The sequence below is a fragment of the Cherax quadricarinatus genome, chromosome 10 (assembly GCF_038502225.1).
Source record: "Cherax quadricarinatus isolate ZL_2023a chromosome 10, ASM3850222v1, whole genome shotgun sequence".
Taxonomy (NCBI): domain Eukaryota; kingdom Metazoa; phylum Arthropoda; class Malacostraca; order Decapoda; family Parastacidae; genus Cherax; species Cherax quadricarinatus.
Window position 1 is genome coordinate 13,242,776 of NC_091301.1, and position 14,965 is coordinate 13,257,740.

At 49.6% G+C, this 14,965-nt stretch overlaps 1 protein-coding gene across 1 annotated transcript in view; it reads left to right on the forward strand.

The window, feature by feature from the left end:
- LOC128687843 (uncharacterized) overlaps positions 1-14,965 on the forward strand; it is a 445,116-nt gene that overhangs the window by 430,150 nt on the left and 1 nt on the right. The window contains exon 3 of the mRNA XM_053775402.2: positions 11,771-14,965. This exon is cut by the window's right edge and continues 1 nt beyond it. Within this exon, the coding sequence (XP_053631377.1) occupies positions 11,771-12,732 (962 nt within the window). The 3' untranslated portion in view covers positions 12,733-14,965. The remainder of the gene's footprint in view (positions 1-11,770) is intronic.

Sequence of the window (14,965 nt, forward strand, 5' to 3'; positions counted from 1 at the left end):
GGAGCAACTCTCACACGTCCATACATGCAGGAGCAACTCTCACACGTCCATCCATGCAGGAGCAACTCTCACACGTCCATCCATACAGGAGCAACTCACACGTCCATACATGCAGGAGCAACTCTCCAACGTCCATCCATACAGGAGCAACTCTCACACGTCCATACATGCAGGAGCAACGCTCCCACGTCCATCCATGCAGGAGCAACTCACACGTCCTTCCATGCAGGAGCAACTCTCACAAGTCCATACATGCAGGGGCAACTCTCACACGTCCATCCATGCAGGAGCAACTCTCCCACGTCCATCCATGCAGGAGCAACTCTCCCACGTCCATCCATGCAGGGGCAACTCTCCCACGTCCATCCATGCAGGAGCAATTCTCACACATCCAACCATGCAGGAGCAACTCTCACACGTCCATACATGCAGGAGCAACTCTCAGATGTCCATCCATGCAGGAGCAACTCTCACGCATCCATCCATGCAGGAGCAACTCTCACACGTCCATCCATACAGGAGCAACTCACACGTCCATACATGCAGGAGCAACTCTCCAACGTCCATCCATACAGGAGCAACTCTCACACGTCCACACATGCAGGAGCAACGCTCCCACGTCCATCCATGCAGGAGCAACTCACACGTCCATCCATGCAGGAGCAACTCTCACAAGTCCATACATGCAGGGGCAACTCTCACACGTCCATCCATGCAGGAGCAACTCTCCCACGTCCATCCATGCAGGAGCAACTCTCCCACGTCCATCCATGCAGGAGCAACTCTCCCACGTCCATCCATGCAGGAGCAACTCTCACACGTCCATCCATGCAGGAGCAACTCTCACACGTCCATACATGCAGGAGCAACTCTCAGATGTCCATCCATGCAGGAGCAACTCTCACGCGTCCATACATGCAGGAGCAACTCTCACACGTCCATACATGCAGGAGCAACTCTCCCACATCCATCCATGCAGGAGCAACTCTCACACGTCCATACATGCAGGAGCAACTCACACGTCCATACATGCAGGAGCAACTCTCCCACGTCCATCCATGCAGGAGCAACTCTCACATCCATCCATGCAGGAGCAACTCTCACGCGTCCATACATGCAGGAGCAACTCTCACACGTCCATACATGCAGGAGCAACTCTCCCACATCCATCCATGCAGGAGCAACTCTCACACGTCCATACATGCAGGAGCAACTCACACGTCCATACATGGAGGAGCAACTCTCCCACGTCCATCCATGCAGGAGCAACTCTCACACGTCCATACATGCAGGAGCAACTCTCACACGTCCATCCATGCAGGAGCAACTCACAAGTCCATACATGCAGGAGCAACTCTCCCACGTCCATCCATGCAGGAGCAATTCTCACACGTCCATACATGCAGGAGCAACTCTCACACGTCCATCCATACAGGAGCAACTCTCACACGTCCATACATGCAGGAGCAACTCTCCCACGTCCATCCATGCAGGAGCAACTCTCACACGTCCATTCATGCAGGAGCAACTCTCACACGTCCATCCATGCAGGAGCAACTCTCACACGTCCATACATGCAGGAGCAACTCTCACACGTCCATCCATGCAGGAGCAACTCTCACACGTCCATACATGCAGGAGCAACTCTCGCACGTCCATTCATGCAGGGGCAACTCTCACACGTCCATTCATGCACGAGCAACTCTCACACGTCCATACATGCAGGAGCAACTCTCGCACGTCCATTCATGCAGGAGCAACTCTCACACGTCCATTCATGCAGGAGCAACTCTCACACGTCCATTCATGCAGGAGCAACTCTCACACGTCCATTCATGCAGGAGCAACTCTCACACGTCCATTCATGCAGGAGCAACTCTCACACGTCCATTCATGCACGAGCAACTCTCACACGTCCATTCATGCACGAGCAACTCTCACACGTCCATACATGCAGGAGCAACTCTCACACGTCCATTCATGCAGGAGCAACTCTCACACGTCCATCCATGCAGGAGCAACTCTCACACGTTCATCCAACTGAAGACATTTATTGAGGAATTGATTCACCACGAATGGCTCCTCCTGTCCTAACACTGAGAACTAGAGCAACTAGTAAGTATATAACTGAACAACCCATCATTAAAGAGTTCCCTAAAGAAATTTCTTTACTGAACCTGCTTGGTAACGTGTTCCATTGATCCACAACAACAATAGTTTGCTTAAAATTATGGTAACAAGAATCCGTGGGAGTAACAGGTCCACCACAGAGCTTAATCCACCACGGCTGCTTCGTTTTGCAAGAATGTCTTGAAAGTTTCCTCTGGTATTGACGTCAAAGCATCATAAGACGAGGATTTGCTGCCATGGTAATGAAAAGTATCAGCCTGAGCTGGGAGACTTAAGCAGTATCAGCCTGAGCTGGGAGACTTAAGCAGTATCAGCCTGAGCTGGGAGACTTCAGCAGTGTCAGTATGAGCTGGGAGACTTCAGTAATGTCAGAATGAGCTGGGAGACTTCAGCAGTTGTCAGCCTGAGCTGCGAGACTTCAGTAGTGTAAGAATGAGCTGGGAGACTTCAGCAGATGTCAGCCTAAGCTGGGAGACTTCCAGCAGTTGTCAGCCTAAGCTGGAAAACTTCAGTGGTGTCAGAATGAGCTGGGAGACTTCAGCAGTTGTCAGCCAGAGCTGGGAGACTTCAGTAGTGTCAGAATGAGCTGGAAAACTTCAGTAGTGTCAGCCTGAGCTGGCAGACTTCAGTAGTGTCAGAATGAGCTGGGAGACTTCAGTAGTGTCAGAATGAGGTGGGAGACCAGTAGTGTCAGCCTGAGCTGGGAGACTTCAGTAGTGTCAGCCTGAGCTGGGAGACTTCAGTACTGTCAGAATGAGCTGGGAGACTTCAGTAGTGTCAGCCTGAACTGGGAGACTTCAGTAGTGTCAGAATAAGTTGGGAGACTTCAGTAGTGTCAGCCTGAGCTGGAAGACTTCAGTAGTGTCAGAATGAGCTGGGAGACCAGTAGTGTCAGCCTGAGCTGGGAGACTTCAGTAGTGTCAGCCTGAGCTGGGAGACTTCATTAGTGTCAGAATGAGCTGGGAGACTTCAGGAGTGTCAGCCTGAGCTGGGAGACTTCAGTAGTGTCAGAATAAGTTGGGAGACTTCAGTAGTGTCAGCCTGAGCTGGGAGACTTCAGTAGTGTCAGAATGAGCTGGGAGACTTCAGTAGTGTCAGCCTGAACTGGGAGACTTCAATAGTGTCAGAATAAGTTGGGAGACTTCAGTAGTGTCAGCCTGATCTGGGAGACTTCAGTAGTGTCAGAATGAGCTGGGAGACCAGTAGTGTCAGCCTGAGCTGGGAGACTTCAGTAGTGTCAGCCTGAGCTGGGAGACTTCAGTAGTGTCAGCCTGAGCTGGGAGACTTCAGTAGTGTCAGCCTGAGCTGGGAACTTCAGTAGTGTCAGCTTGAGCTGGGAGACTTCAGTAGTGTCAGCCTGAGCTGGGAGACTTCAGTAGTGTCAGAATAAGTTGGGAGACTTCAGTAGTGTCAGCCTGAGCCTGAAGACTTCAGTAGTGTCAGCCTCAGCTGGGAGACTTCAGTAGTGTCAGCCTGAGCTGGGAGACTTCAGTAGTGTCAGCCTGAGCTGGGAGACTTCAGTAGTGTCAGAATAAGTTGGGAGACTTCAGTAGTGTCAGCCTGAGCTGGGAGACTTCAGTAGTGTCAGAATAAGTTGGGAGACTTCAGTAGTGTCAGCCTCAGCTGGGAGACTTCAGTAGTGTCAGAATAAGATGGGAGACTTTCGTAGTGTCAGCCTGAGCTGGGAGACTTCAGTAGTGTCAGAATAAGTTGGGAGACTTCAGTAGTGTCAGCCTGAGCTGGGAGACTTCAGTAGTGTCAGCCTGAACTGGGAAACTTCAATATTGTCAGAATAAGTTTGGAGACGTCAGTAGTGTCAGAATGAGCTGGGAGACCAGTAGTGTCAGCCTGAGCTGGGAGACTCAGTAGTGTCAGCCTGAGCTGGGAGACTTCAGTAGTGTCAGAATGAGCTGGGAGACTTCAGTAGTGTCAGCCTGAGCTGGGAGACTTCAGTAGTGTCAGCCTGAGCTGGGAGACTTCAGTAGTGTCAGAATAAGTTGGGAGACTTCAGTAGTGTCAGCCTGAGCTGGGAGACTTCAGTAGTGTCAGCCTGAACTGGGAAACTTCAATATTGTCAGAATAAGTTTGGAGACGTCAGTAGTGTCAGAATGAGCTGGGAGACCAGTAGTGTCAGCCTGAGCTGGGAGACTCAGTAGTGTAAGCCTGAGCTGGGAGACTTCAGTAGTGTCAGAATGAGCTGGGAGACTTCAGTAGTGTCAGCCTGAGCTGGGAGACTTCAGTAGTGTCAGCCTGAGCAGAAGTCTTCGGTAGTGTCAGAATAAGTTGGGAGACTTCAGTAGTGTCAGCCTGAGCTGGGAGACTTCAGTAGTGTCAGAATAAGTTATGAGACTTCAGTAGTGTCAGCCTGAGCTGGGAGACTTCAGTAGTGTCAGCCTGAGCTAGGAGACTTCAGTAGTATCAGAATGAGCTGGGAAACTTCAGTAGTGTCAGCCTGAGCTGGGAGTCTTCAGTAGTGTCAGAATAAGTTGGGAGACTTCAGTAGTGTCAGCCTGAGCTGGGAGACTTCAGTAGTGTCAGCCTGAGCTGGGAGACTTCAGTAGTGTCAGAATAAGTTGGGAGACTTCAGTAGTGTCAGCCTGAGCTGGGAGACTTTAGTAATCTCAGCCTGAGCTGGGAGTCTTCAGTAGTGTCAGAATAAGTTGGGAGACTTCAGTAGAGTCAGCCTGAGCTGAGAGACTTCAGTAGTGTCAGAATAAGCTGGGAGACTTCAGTAGTGTCAGCCTGAGCTGGGAGACTTCAGTAGTGTCAGCCTGAGCTGGGAGTCTTAGTAGTGTCAGAATAAGTTGGGTGACTTCAGTAGTGTCAGAATGAGCTGGGAGACTTCAGTAGTGTCAGCCTGAACTGGGAGACTTCAGTAGTGTCAGAATAAGTTGGGAGACTTCAGTAGTGTCAGCCTGAGCTGGGAGACTTCAGTAGTGTCAGAATAAGTTGGGAGACTTCAGTAGTGTCAGCCTGAGCTGGCAGACTTCAGTAGTGTCAGAATAAGTTGGGAGACTTCAGTAGTGTCAGCCTGAGCTGGGAGACTTCAGTAGTGTCAGCCTGAACTGGGAAACTTCAATATTGTCAGAATAAGTTTGGAGACTTCAGTAGTGTCAGAATGAGCTGGGAGACCAGTAGTGTCAGCCTGAGCTGGGACACTCAGTAGTGTCAGCCTGAGCTGGGAGAATTCAGTAGTGTCAGAATGAGCTGGGAGACTTCAGTAGTGTCAGCTTGAGCTGGGAGACTTCAGTAGTGTCAGCCTGAGCTGGGAGACTTCTGTAGTGTCAGCCTGAGCTGGGAGACTTCAGTAGTGTCAGAATAAGTTGGGAGACTTCAGTAGTGTCAGCCTGAGCTGGGAGACTTCAGTAGTGTCAGCCTGAGCCAGAAGTCTTCAGTAGTGTCAGAATAAGTTGGGAGACTTCAGTAGTGTCAGCCTGAGCTGGGAGTCTTCAGTAGTGTCAGCCTGAGCTGGGAGACTTCAGTAGTGTCAGAATAAGTTGGGAGACTTCAGTAGTGTCAGCCTGAGCTGGGAGACTTCAGTAGTGTCAGCCTGAGCTAGGAGACTTCAGTAGTATCAGAATGAGCTGGGAAACTTCAGTAATGTCAGTCTGAGCTGGGAGTCTTCGGTAGTGTCAGAATAAGTTGGGAGACTTCAGTAGTGTCAGCCTGAGCTGGGAGACTTCAGTAGTGTCAGAATAAGTTGGGAGACTTCAGTAGTCTCAGCCTGAGCTGGGAGTCTTCAGTAGTGTCAGAATAAGTTGGGAGACTTCAGTAGTGTCAGCCTGAGCTGGGAGACTTCAGTAGTGCCAGAATAAGTTGGGAGACTTCAGTAGTGTCAGCCTGAGCTGGCAGACTTCATTAGTGTCAGAATAAGTTGGGAGACTTCAGTAGTGTCAGCCTGAGCTGGGAGACTTCAGTAGTGTCAGCCTGAGCTGGGAGACTTCAGTATTGTCAGAATAAGTTGGGAGACTTCAGTAGTGTCAGCCTGAGCTGGGAGACTTCAGTAGTCTCAGCCTGAGCTGGGAGTCTTCAGTAGTGTCAGAATAAGTTGGGAGACTTCAGTAGAGTCAGCCTGAGCTGGGAGACTTCAGTATTGTCAGAATAAGCTGGGAGACTTCAGTAGTGTCAGCCTTAGCTGGGAGACTTCAGTAGTGTCAGCCTGAGCTGGGAGTCTTCAGTAGTGTCAGAATAAGTTGGGAGACTTCAGTAGTGTCAGAATGAGCTGGGAGACTTCAGTAGTGTCAGCCTGAGTTGGGAGTCTTCAGTAGTGTCAGCCTGAGCTGGGAGTCTTCAGTAGTGCCAGAATAAGTTGGGAGACTTCAGTAGTGTCAGCCTGAGCTGGGAGACTTCAGTAGTGTCAGCCTGAGCTGGGAGACTTCAGTAGTGTCAGCCTGAGCTGGGAGACTTCAGTAGTGTCAGAATAAGTTGGGAGACTTCAGTAGTGTCAGCCTGAGCTGGGAGACTTCAGTAGTGTCAGCCTGAGCTGGGAGACTTCAGTAGTGTCAGGATAATTTGGGAGACTTCAGTAGTGTCAGCCTGAGCTGGGAGACTTCAGTAGTGTCAGCCTGAGCTGGGAGTCTTCAGTAGTGTCAGCCTGAGCTTGGAGACTTCAGTAGTGTCAGCCTGAGCTGGGAGACTTCAGTAGTGTCAGAATGAGCTGGGAGACTTCAGTAGTGTCAGCCTGAGCTGGGAGACTTCAGTAGTGTCAGCCTGAGCTGGGAGTCTTCAGTAGTGTCAGAATAAGTTGGGAGAATTCAGTAGTGTCAGAATGAGCTGGGAGACTTCAGTAGTGTCAGCCTGAGCTGGGAGACTTCAGTAGTGTCAGCCTGAGCTGGGAGTCTTCAGTAGTGCCAGAATAAGTTGGGAGACTTTAGTAGTGTCAGCCTATGCTGGGAGACTTCAGTAGTGTCAGCCTGCGCTGGGAGACTTCAGTAGTGTCAGAATAAGTTGGGAGACTTCAGTAGTGTCAGCCTGAGCTGGGAGACTTCAGTAGTGTCAGCCTGAGCTGGGAGTCTTCAGTAGTGTCAGCCTGAGCTTGGAGACTTCAGTAGTGTCAGCCTGAGCTGGGAGACTTCAGTAGTGTCAGAATGAGCTGGGAGACTTCAGTAGTGTCAGCCTGAGCTGGGAGACTTCAGTAGTGTCAGCCTGAGCTGGGAGTCTTCAGTAGTGTCAGAATAAGTTGGGAGACTTCAGTAGTGTCAGAATGAGCTGGGAGACTTCAGTAGTGTCAGCCTGAGCTGGGAGACTTCAGTAGTGTCAGCCTGAGCTGGGAGTCTTCAGTAGTGCCAGAATAAGTTGGGAGACTTTAGTAGTGTCAGCCTATGCTGGGAGACTTCAGTAGTGTCAGCCTGCGCTGGGAGACTTCAGTAGTGTCAGCCTGAGCTGGGAGACTTCAGTAGTGTCAGCCTGAGCTGGGAGATTTCAGTAGCGTCAGAATAAGTTGGGAGACTTCAGTAGTGTCAGCCTGAGCTGGGAGACTTCAGTAGTGTCAGCCTGAGCTGGGAGACTTCAGTAGTATCAGAATGAGCTGGGAAACTTCAGTAGTGTCAGCCTGAGCTGGGAGTCTATACATGGAACATCTAGAAGCCGAACGTTTCTCCACCATTATTCCTTCGTCTGTCACCTGGCTCCGTTATGTTGACGACATTCTCCTCATAACTCCTAAACGCTTCAACGTTCAAGCTCTCCAAGACAAGCTCAACCAGGTCGAGCCTTCAATCCAGTTCACACTTGAAGAAGTCGACAACACTCTTCCTTTCTTTGATGTCCTGCTCTGCAAAGCTGACCATGAACTTCGTTTTAAAGTCTATCGAAAACCCACCAACCAAAACGATCTTCTCCACTTCTACTCTCACCACGACACCAAAACCAAACGTGGTGTAATTATAGGCTTCTTCCTGCGTGCACTCAGAATCTGCAGCAACGAGTTCCTTGAGGAAGAATGCACTATAATTGAACAAATATTTTCTAAACTCCACTATCCTCGTCACTTCATCAGAGACTGCAGACGGCGGGCATTAAACATCTTCAACACACCCAGAGAAGACACTGCAGAGAAGAGATACATAGTCCTTCCCACCAACTCCATTGCCAAACATGTTTCCAACATCTTTGCCAAAACATCATTCCAAGTATCTACCTCCACAACAACGACTATCAAGGACATCACCAGTAGTAGACAGGACAAGCCTCCATCCTCTGCAGGGGTATACATAATCCCTTGTAATGACTGCAACAAGTTATACGTGGGCGAAACATCAAGGGACCTCCAAACACTTATTTCAGAACACCAATACGCAAGCAGGTCTGACAACACAAGGAATGCCTGCGTACAACACCGTAATTCACACAACCACTTGATAAACTACAGAAACTCAAGACTTATCGCCACAGAAGACAACACTCAATACCGAAGAATCCTGGAATCATCACTTATTTCTATATCCGACAACTTCAACCAGAATAGTGGCTTCTATAACATAGCTGAACCACTTGCCAAGAAACTTCTTCATCGCTATCCCACATAAGAACACTGTAGAAGGTCTGCTCACAAACTTATCCAATCTCCTTTCCAAGCTACCCAAGTTTTTAGACTCTATAACCCCACTCGGTACACCATCAGATGCAGCATTCTTCACCTGACCTCAGCATTCTGAACCGGACTATAAATACTCGCGTTCCTTCCATCCCAGGTAGTTCTGTTTGTGACTTGAAAAAGCCCACTGTGTGGGCGAAACGTAGTCAATAAAGGATCACATTATACTGCATTTGTGTTTATATTTCCATTGTGTCGGTATTTTATACCATTTATTTCCACAGTGTCAGAATAAGTTGGGAGACTTCAGTAGTGTCAGCCTGAGCTGGGAGACTTCAGTAGTGTCAGAATAAGTTGGGAGACTTCAGTAGTGTCAGCCTGAGCTGGGAGACTTCAGTAGTGTCAGCCTGAGCTGGGAGACTTCAGTAGTGTCAGAATAAGTTGGGAGACTTCAGTAGTGTCAGCCTGAGCTGGGAGACTTCAGTAGTCTCAGCCTGAGCTGGGAGTCTTCAGTAGTGTCAGAATAAGTTGGGAGACTTCAGTAGTGTCAGCCTGAGCTGGGAGACTTCAGTAGTGTCAGAATGAGCTGGGAGACTTCAGTAGTGTCAGCCTGAGCTGGGAGACTTCAGTAGTGTCAGCCTGAGCTGGGAGTCTTCAGTAGTGTCAGAATAAGTTGGGAGACTTCAGTAGTGTCAGAATGAGCTGGGAGACTTCAGTAGCGTCAGAATAAATTGGGAGAGTTCAGTAGTGTCAGCCTGAGCTGGGAGTCTTCAGTAGTGCCAGAATAAGTTGGGAGACTTCAGTAGTGTCAGCCTGAGCTGGGAGACTTCAGTAGTGTCAGCCTGAGCTGGGAGACTTCAGTAGTGTCAGCCTGAGCTGGGAGACTTCAGTAGTGTCAGCCTGAGCTGGCAGACTTCAGTAGTGTCAGAATAAGTTGGGAGACTTCAGTAGTGTCAGCCTGAGCTGGGAGACTTCAGTAGTGTCAGCCTGAGCTGGGAGACTTCAGTAGTGTCAGAATAAGTTGGGAGACTTCAATAGTGTCAGCCTGAGCTGGGAGTCTTCAGTAGTGTCAGCCTGAGCTGGGAGACTTCAGTAGTGTCAGCCTGAGCTGGGAGACTTCAGTAGTGTCAGAATAAGTTGGGAGACTTCAGTAGTGTCAGCCTGAGCTGGGAGACTTCAGTAGTGTCAGAATAAGTTGGGAGACTTCAGTAGTGTCAGCCTGAGCTGGGAGACTTCAGTAGTGTCAGCCTGAGCTGGGAGACTTCAGTAGTGTCAGAATAAGTTGGGAGACTTCAGTAGTGTCAGCCTGAGCTGGGAGACTTCAGTAGTCTCAGCCTGAGCTGGGAGTCTTCAGTGTAGTGTCAGAATAAGTTGGGAGACTTCAGTAGTGTCAGCCTGAGCTGGTAGACTTCATTAGTGTCAGAATGAGCTGGGAGACTTCAGTAGTGTCAGCCTGAGCTGGGAGACTTCAGTAGTGTCAGCCTGAGCTGGGAGTCTTCAGTAGTGTCAGAATAAGTTGGGAGACTTCAGTAGTGTCAGAATGAGCTGGGAGACTTCAGTAGCGTCAGAATAAATTGGGAGAGTTCAGTAGTGTCAGCCTGAGCTGGGAGTCTTCAGTAGTGCCAGAATAAGTTGGGAGACTTCAGTAGTGTCAGCCTGAGCTGGGAGACTTCAATAGTGTCAGCCTGAGCTGGGAGACTTCAGTAGTGTCAGCCTGAGCTGGGAGACTTCAGTAGTGTCAGCCTGAGCTGGCAGACTTCAGTAGTGTCAGAATAAGTTGGGAGACTTCAGTAGTGTCAGCCTGAGCTGGGAGACTTCAGTAGTGTCAGCCTGAGCTGGGAGACTTCAGTAGTGTCAGCCTGAGCTGGGAGTCTTCAGTAGTGTCAGAATAAGTTGGGAGACTTCAGTAGTGTCAGAATGAGCTGGGAGACTTCAGTAGCGTCAGAATAAATTGGGAGAGTTCAGTAGTGTCAGCCTGAGCTGGGAGTCTTCAGTAGTGCCAGAATAAGTTTGGAGACTTCAGTAGTGTCAGCCTGAGCTGGGAGACTTCAGTAGTGTCAGCCTGAGCTGGGAGACTTCAGTAGTGTCAGCCTGAGCTGGGAGACTTCAGTAGTGTCAGCCTGAGCTGGCAGACTTCAGTAGTGTCAGAATAAGTTGGGAGACTTCAGTAGTGTCAGCCTGAGCTCGGAGACTTCAGTAGTGTCAGCCTGAGCTGGGAGACTTCAGTAGTGTCAGAATAAGTTGGGAGACTTCAGTAGTGTCAGTCTGAGCTGGGAGGATTCAGTAGTGTCAGAATGAGCTGGGAGACTTCAGTAGTGTCAGCCTGAGCTGGGAGACTTCAGTAGTGTCAGCCTGAGCTGGGAGTCTTCAGTAGTGTCAGAATAAGTTGGGAGACTTCAGTAGTGTCAGCCTGAGCTGGGAAACTTCAGTAGTGTCAAAATGAGCTGGGAGACTTCAGCAGGGAGATGATATCATCAATCATCCCGCTGTGGGTTCATGATTATTATATTCACGGGGAAGCTTTAAATCCGTAAAGGAATGGCAAGTAATTAGGGTTGGATCAGTAGGGTTGTATACCTCTCTCCATTTACATATGCTATCATTGTACCTTCATAGTGACCATTGTATGGTGACACTTATGGTAACCTTACATAACGTTAACACTGTGACGGTTCTCACAGGTGTTGACTTTTACACAGATTTTGAACAGTCTGATACAGGTGATTGTAACAGTCGAGATAGTAGAAGAAGAGGTAATTTTGAGATCAGTCCCACAGTCTTGAGGGACTGATCCCTTGTGGCTTAGCGCTTCTTTTTGATTATAATAATAATTGAGGGACTGATCACTTCAAAATACCTCTCCACTTCTTGTCTCCAGTGTTATACTGACCTGTATTAGACTGAAGAAGTCTGCCGCGCAGGTGTAACGTTTCGACAACAAAGATACCTAACTACTGCACATGTCTGTGCTTCATTATTGCCGCTAGTAGGCTATGTGGATCCTGCAGTCACACTGTGTTGCACGGAACGATTTGACACTTGTTATTTATTGTGTTGCAGGGTACGTGTTGACACTATTATTGACACTTTGTTATTGTGTTGCAGGGAACGTGCTGGTGGTTAACGTGATGCTGGCTGGGCTGGTGGTGAGTGCGGGCGTTCTTCCGTCATGGGTGGTGGCGCTGTTGGCAGGATGGGCGCGACCCACGCCCGTGTGCTGCGCCTCGTGGCTCCTCACCACCCTGGCCGCCCACGCCGCCCTCCTCACTCTGCCCTCCCTGGCCTGGGAGAACTCTGCGAGGGTGGCAGGCCGCAGCGTGGGCGTTGCTGTCCTGGCCGTCATGGTGGGCGTGTCGTGGGCGGCCGCCTGCGTCATTACCGTCACTCAGTGGGTGACGGGGCTGGCGCCTATGCACTGCGCCGCCCGCATGCCCCCTCCACGACCGTCTACCCACACGGCCTTCACGTCGGGCGTGGGGGTGGCTTTGGTGGCGGTGCCGCTGGTCACCGCCCTCAGCATTCACCTTCACACTCTCCTGGCAGGGCGGGGCGGCGCTAGACGCCCCGTGCCGCCCACCATGAAGCCCCCACAGGCCCTGACGCGGGACCTGGCTCTCACTGGCACCAACCTGGTGGTGACAGCCGCCGCGGGCGGGTGCTGGGTGGCAGGCCTAGCAGGGGACTGGTGGGCTGAGGATCCCCTCAGAACTGGCGTGGCCTGGCTTCCCATCGTCGCAGCCACAGCCTCCAGCTTCATATATGCCGCCCATAAGCCCTTCCGTGAGGCCTACGTGCAGCTGTTTCACTACTGCTGTTGCAAAACCTCTGTCTCTCTCTCCCGCCGTGGCCGCAGCGGCGAAGCGGCAGCGGCAGCGGCGGCGGCTGCCGCAGCAGCGGCGCGCCCAGCCAGTGATGTACGGGTACATATAATTCCAGGATACAACATGTACACCACAGCCTCTGCCAGGGACCACCGCCCACCCATACACGCCCACGTCAAGACTCCCAGAAGCAAGGAATCAAGGCGTCCCAAGCACCATCACAAGAAGGACGTCTATGAACTGTAGCAGGAGCGATCATGGCCACTCGCACTCACTCTCCTCATTTTTGATCCATCCACCTTCCTCGTCGCTTTTTGTTTACATCCTCCATCTCCTTTTCTCATAGCTTTCTCCGTCTTCGTCACCTTCTTGCTATTTTATCAGTCTGTGCTTGCCAGCCACCTCATCTCACGACTGTCAGCATCTCTCAGCTAGGATACGTACAGGGGTATGTCTTGTATCTCCTGCCACAGCCATCTGTGTCAGCATCCCTCAGCCCTAGTACACCACCTGAGTCTCCTGCCACTACCATCTGTGTTAGCGACACTCATCAACGTCTACCTCCTCTCCCTGATCTCTTTCCTCTTTCCCCCACTTGTGCCTCCTCCCCTGACATCTAGTCTCTTCCCTGACCTCCACTTACTCTCCCTGACATCTACGACTTTCCCCTAACCTCTCTCCTCTCCAACGAAAACATTGTGCTTTACCTCTTCTGTATTGCTAGTGTGTCTATGCACTGTATCCAGCTCGTCTACTTTGTCAACATTTATAAAATGTAACCTAAATGACTATACACCTAGGTGGATATAAAATCGTTTCATGAAATAAATGCGACTCGAAATAGCCACTTTTTATTACGAAACAAAAGGATGATGGATCTACATCGTGTGACTGCCCTGTTTTACAAAGCCATTTTATAAAGTTAGAACAAGAGCTAGTTTTCTTTATCCTAGCACAACCATCTCGCAGGATGCCTAGTCATATTCTAGGATATAATGTCAAGTCAAGAGAGGGAACAAAAATTGTGTCACGAACAGTAATTATTGTTAAATTAAAGTGCACAAAAATAGTCAGGCATTCACAGAGGTGAATAATTGTCTCGTTCACAAAGAGGGATAAATATCACTTCACAGAGAGAGATAATGTCTAAGTAAAAGAAATAATATCACGAAAATAGTGACTCAGACCAGTCTCGGGGAAAGGGGACGCAAATCGCCATGTGTATTGACAGTGCATAAGAACGATCCCTCGCTGCCGAAAAGAGAACGCCTCAGAAAATGTTACCCTCAAAGGCATGATGAAGCACCATAGTGAGAGACGCAGCATCTCAACAAGAAGCAACAGATTCACTCTGCATCAACGTATTCACCTCGGCAGCATTGCAGGTCACCCTGCAACATTTCAGAACTACTGCAATATGTCTATCTCTCCGACCGCTCATCAAGCAACAAACTCAAACCACAGAAACATGTTTACATCTGCAACATTACAAAAAAGCAACTGTCCCCTGACTGCAGCAACATGTCCACCTCTGCAACACACAACTCTTCTACTTCAAGCATAAAAAGCTGCTACTTTGCAGCATTTGAAGTTACCACACTTCTTGAAATGATTCACCCATGATGGTACCACGTAACCTGCCATATATCACCTATAATCACCAGTGAACCGTTACTACACTACTAGACATAAATAACCTACCTTTTATTCATTACCACACTCCTTTCAGTCACCCATAATCAATACTTTTCCTACTATAAATCCATTATGTCAGCCACAGAATCATTTATCTTCACCACAACCACAAACCTGCTTCCATAGGCACAGCTGTTGACACCCCAACTAAGCACACGGAGGTGAGGAAATGAATATCATCATCTGGGTAAACCATAGCAACATACATATGATCTAGGCTACCATCCGTATTACTGCATAACTGTCATAATAGGGCTGAATCATCGACACCATGCCTAACCCTTCTAGGGTAGGGTAGGTGCCTGAGCCCGAGCCTTTAGCTCATAAGACTGTCATTCCCATTTGCCCCCTTGGGGCGGGGATGGCAGACCAGAGAGGCCTAGCTTGTGGCTAGGCCTGGGGACAGTTGGTCCCAAAGATGAGGAGGTACTTGTGCCTCCTCCCATGGGAGACTTAGGTCTCAGACACTCCCTAAAGAGGGAGCCAGGGCCGGGCCACCACTTGGAAAAGGCCCGGGCCGGGAGCATACCGGCTAATCTTTAATAATAATAATAATAGGGCTGAATAAGATAAACTGGTCAATTAGACACAGCTGGCCTAAAAGTAGTAGTGAGCAGGTTAACCTAAGAAAAGTGCGTCCTTAATGATAATATATCTATCTCAAGTGCCAGTATTATTACATTTACGAGATTCTCGGGAAGAGCAACAGATGACTGTAGTATGGATATGGTAGGTAGGTTCTGCACACCAGAAAGCCTTAAAATAACTTAATTATCGGCACTGT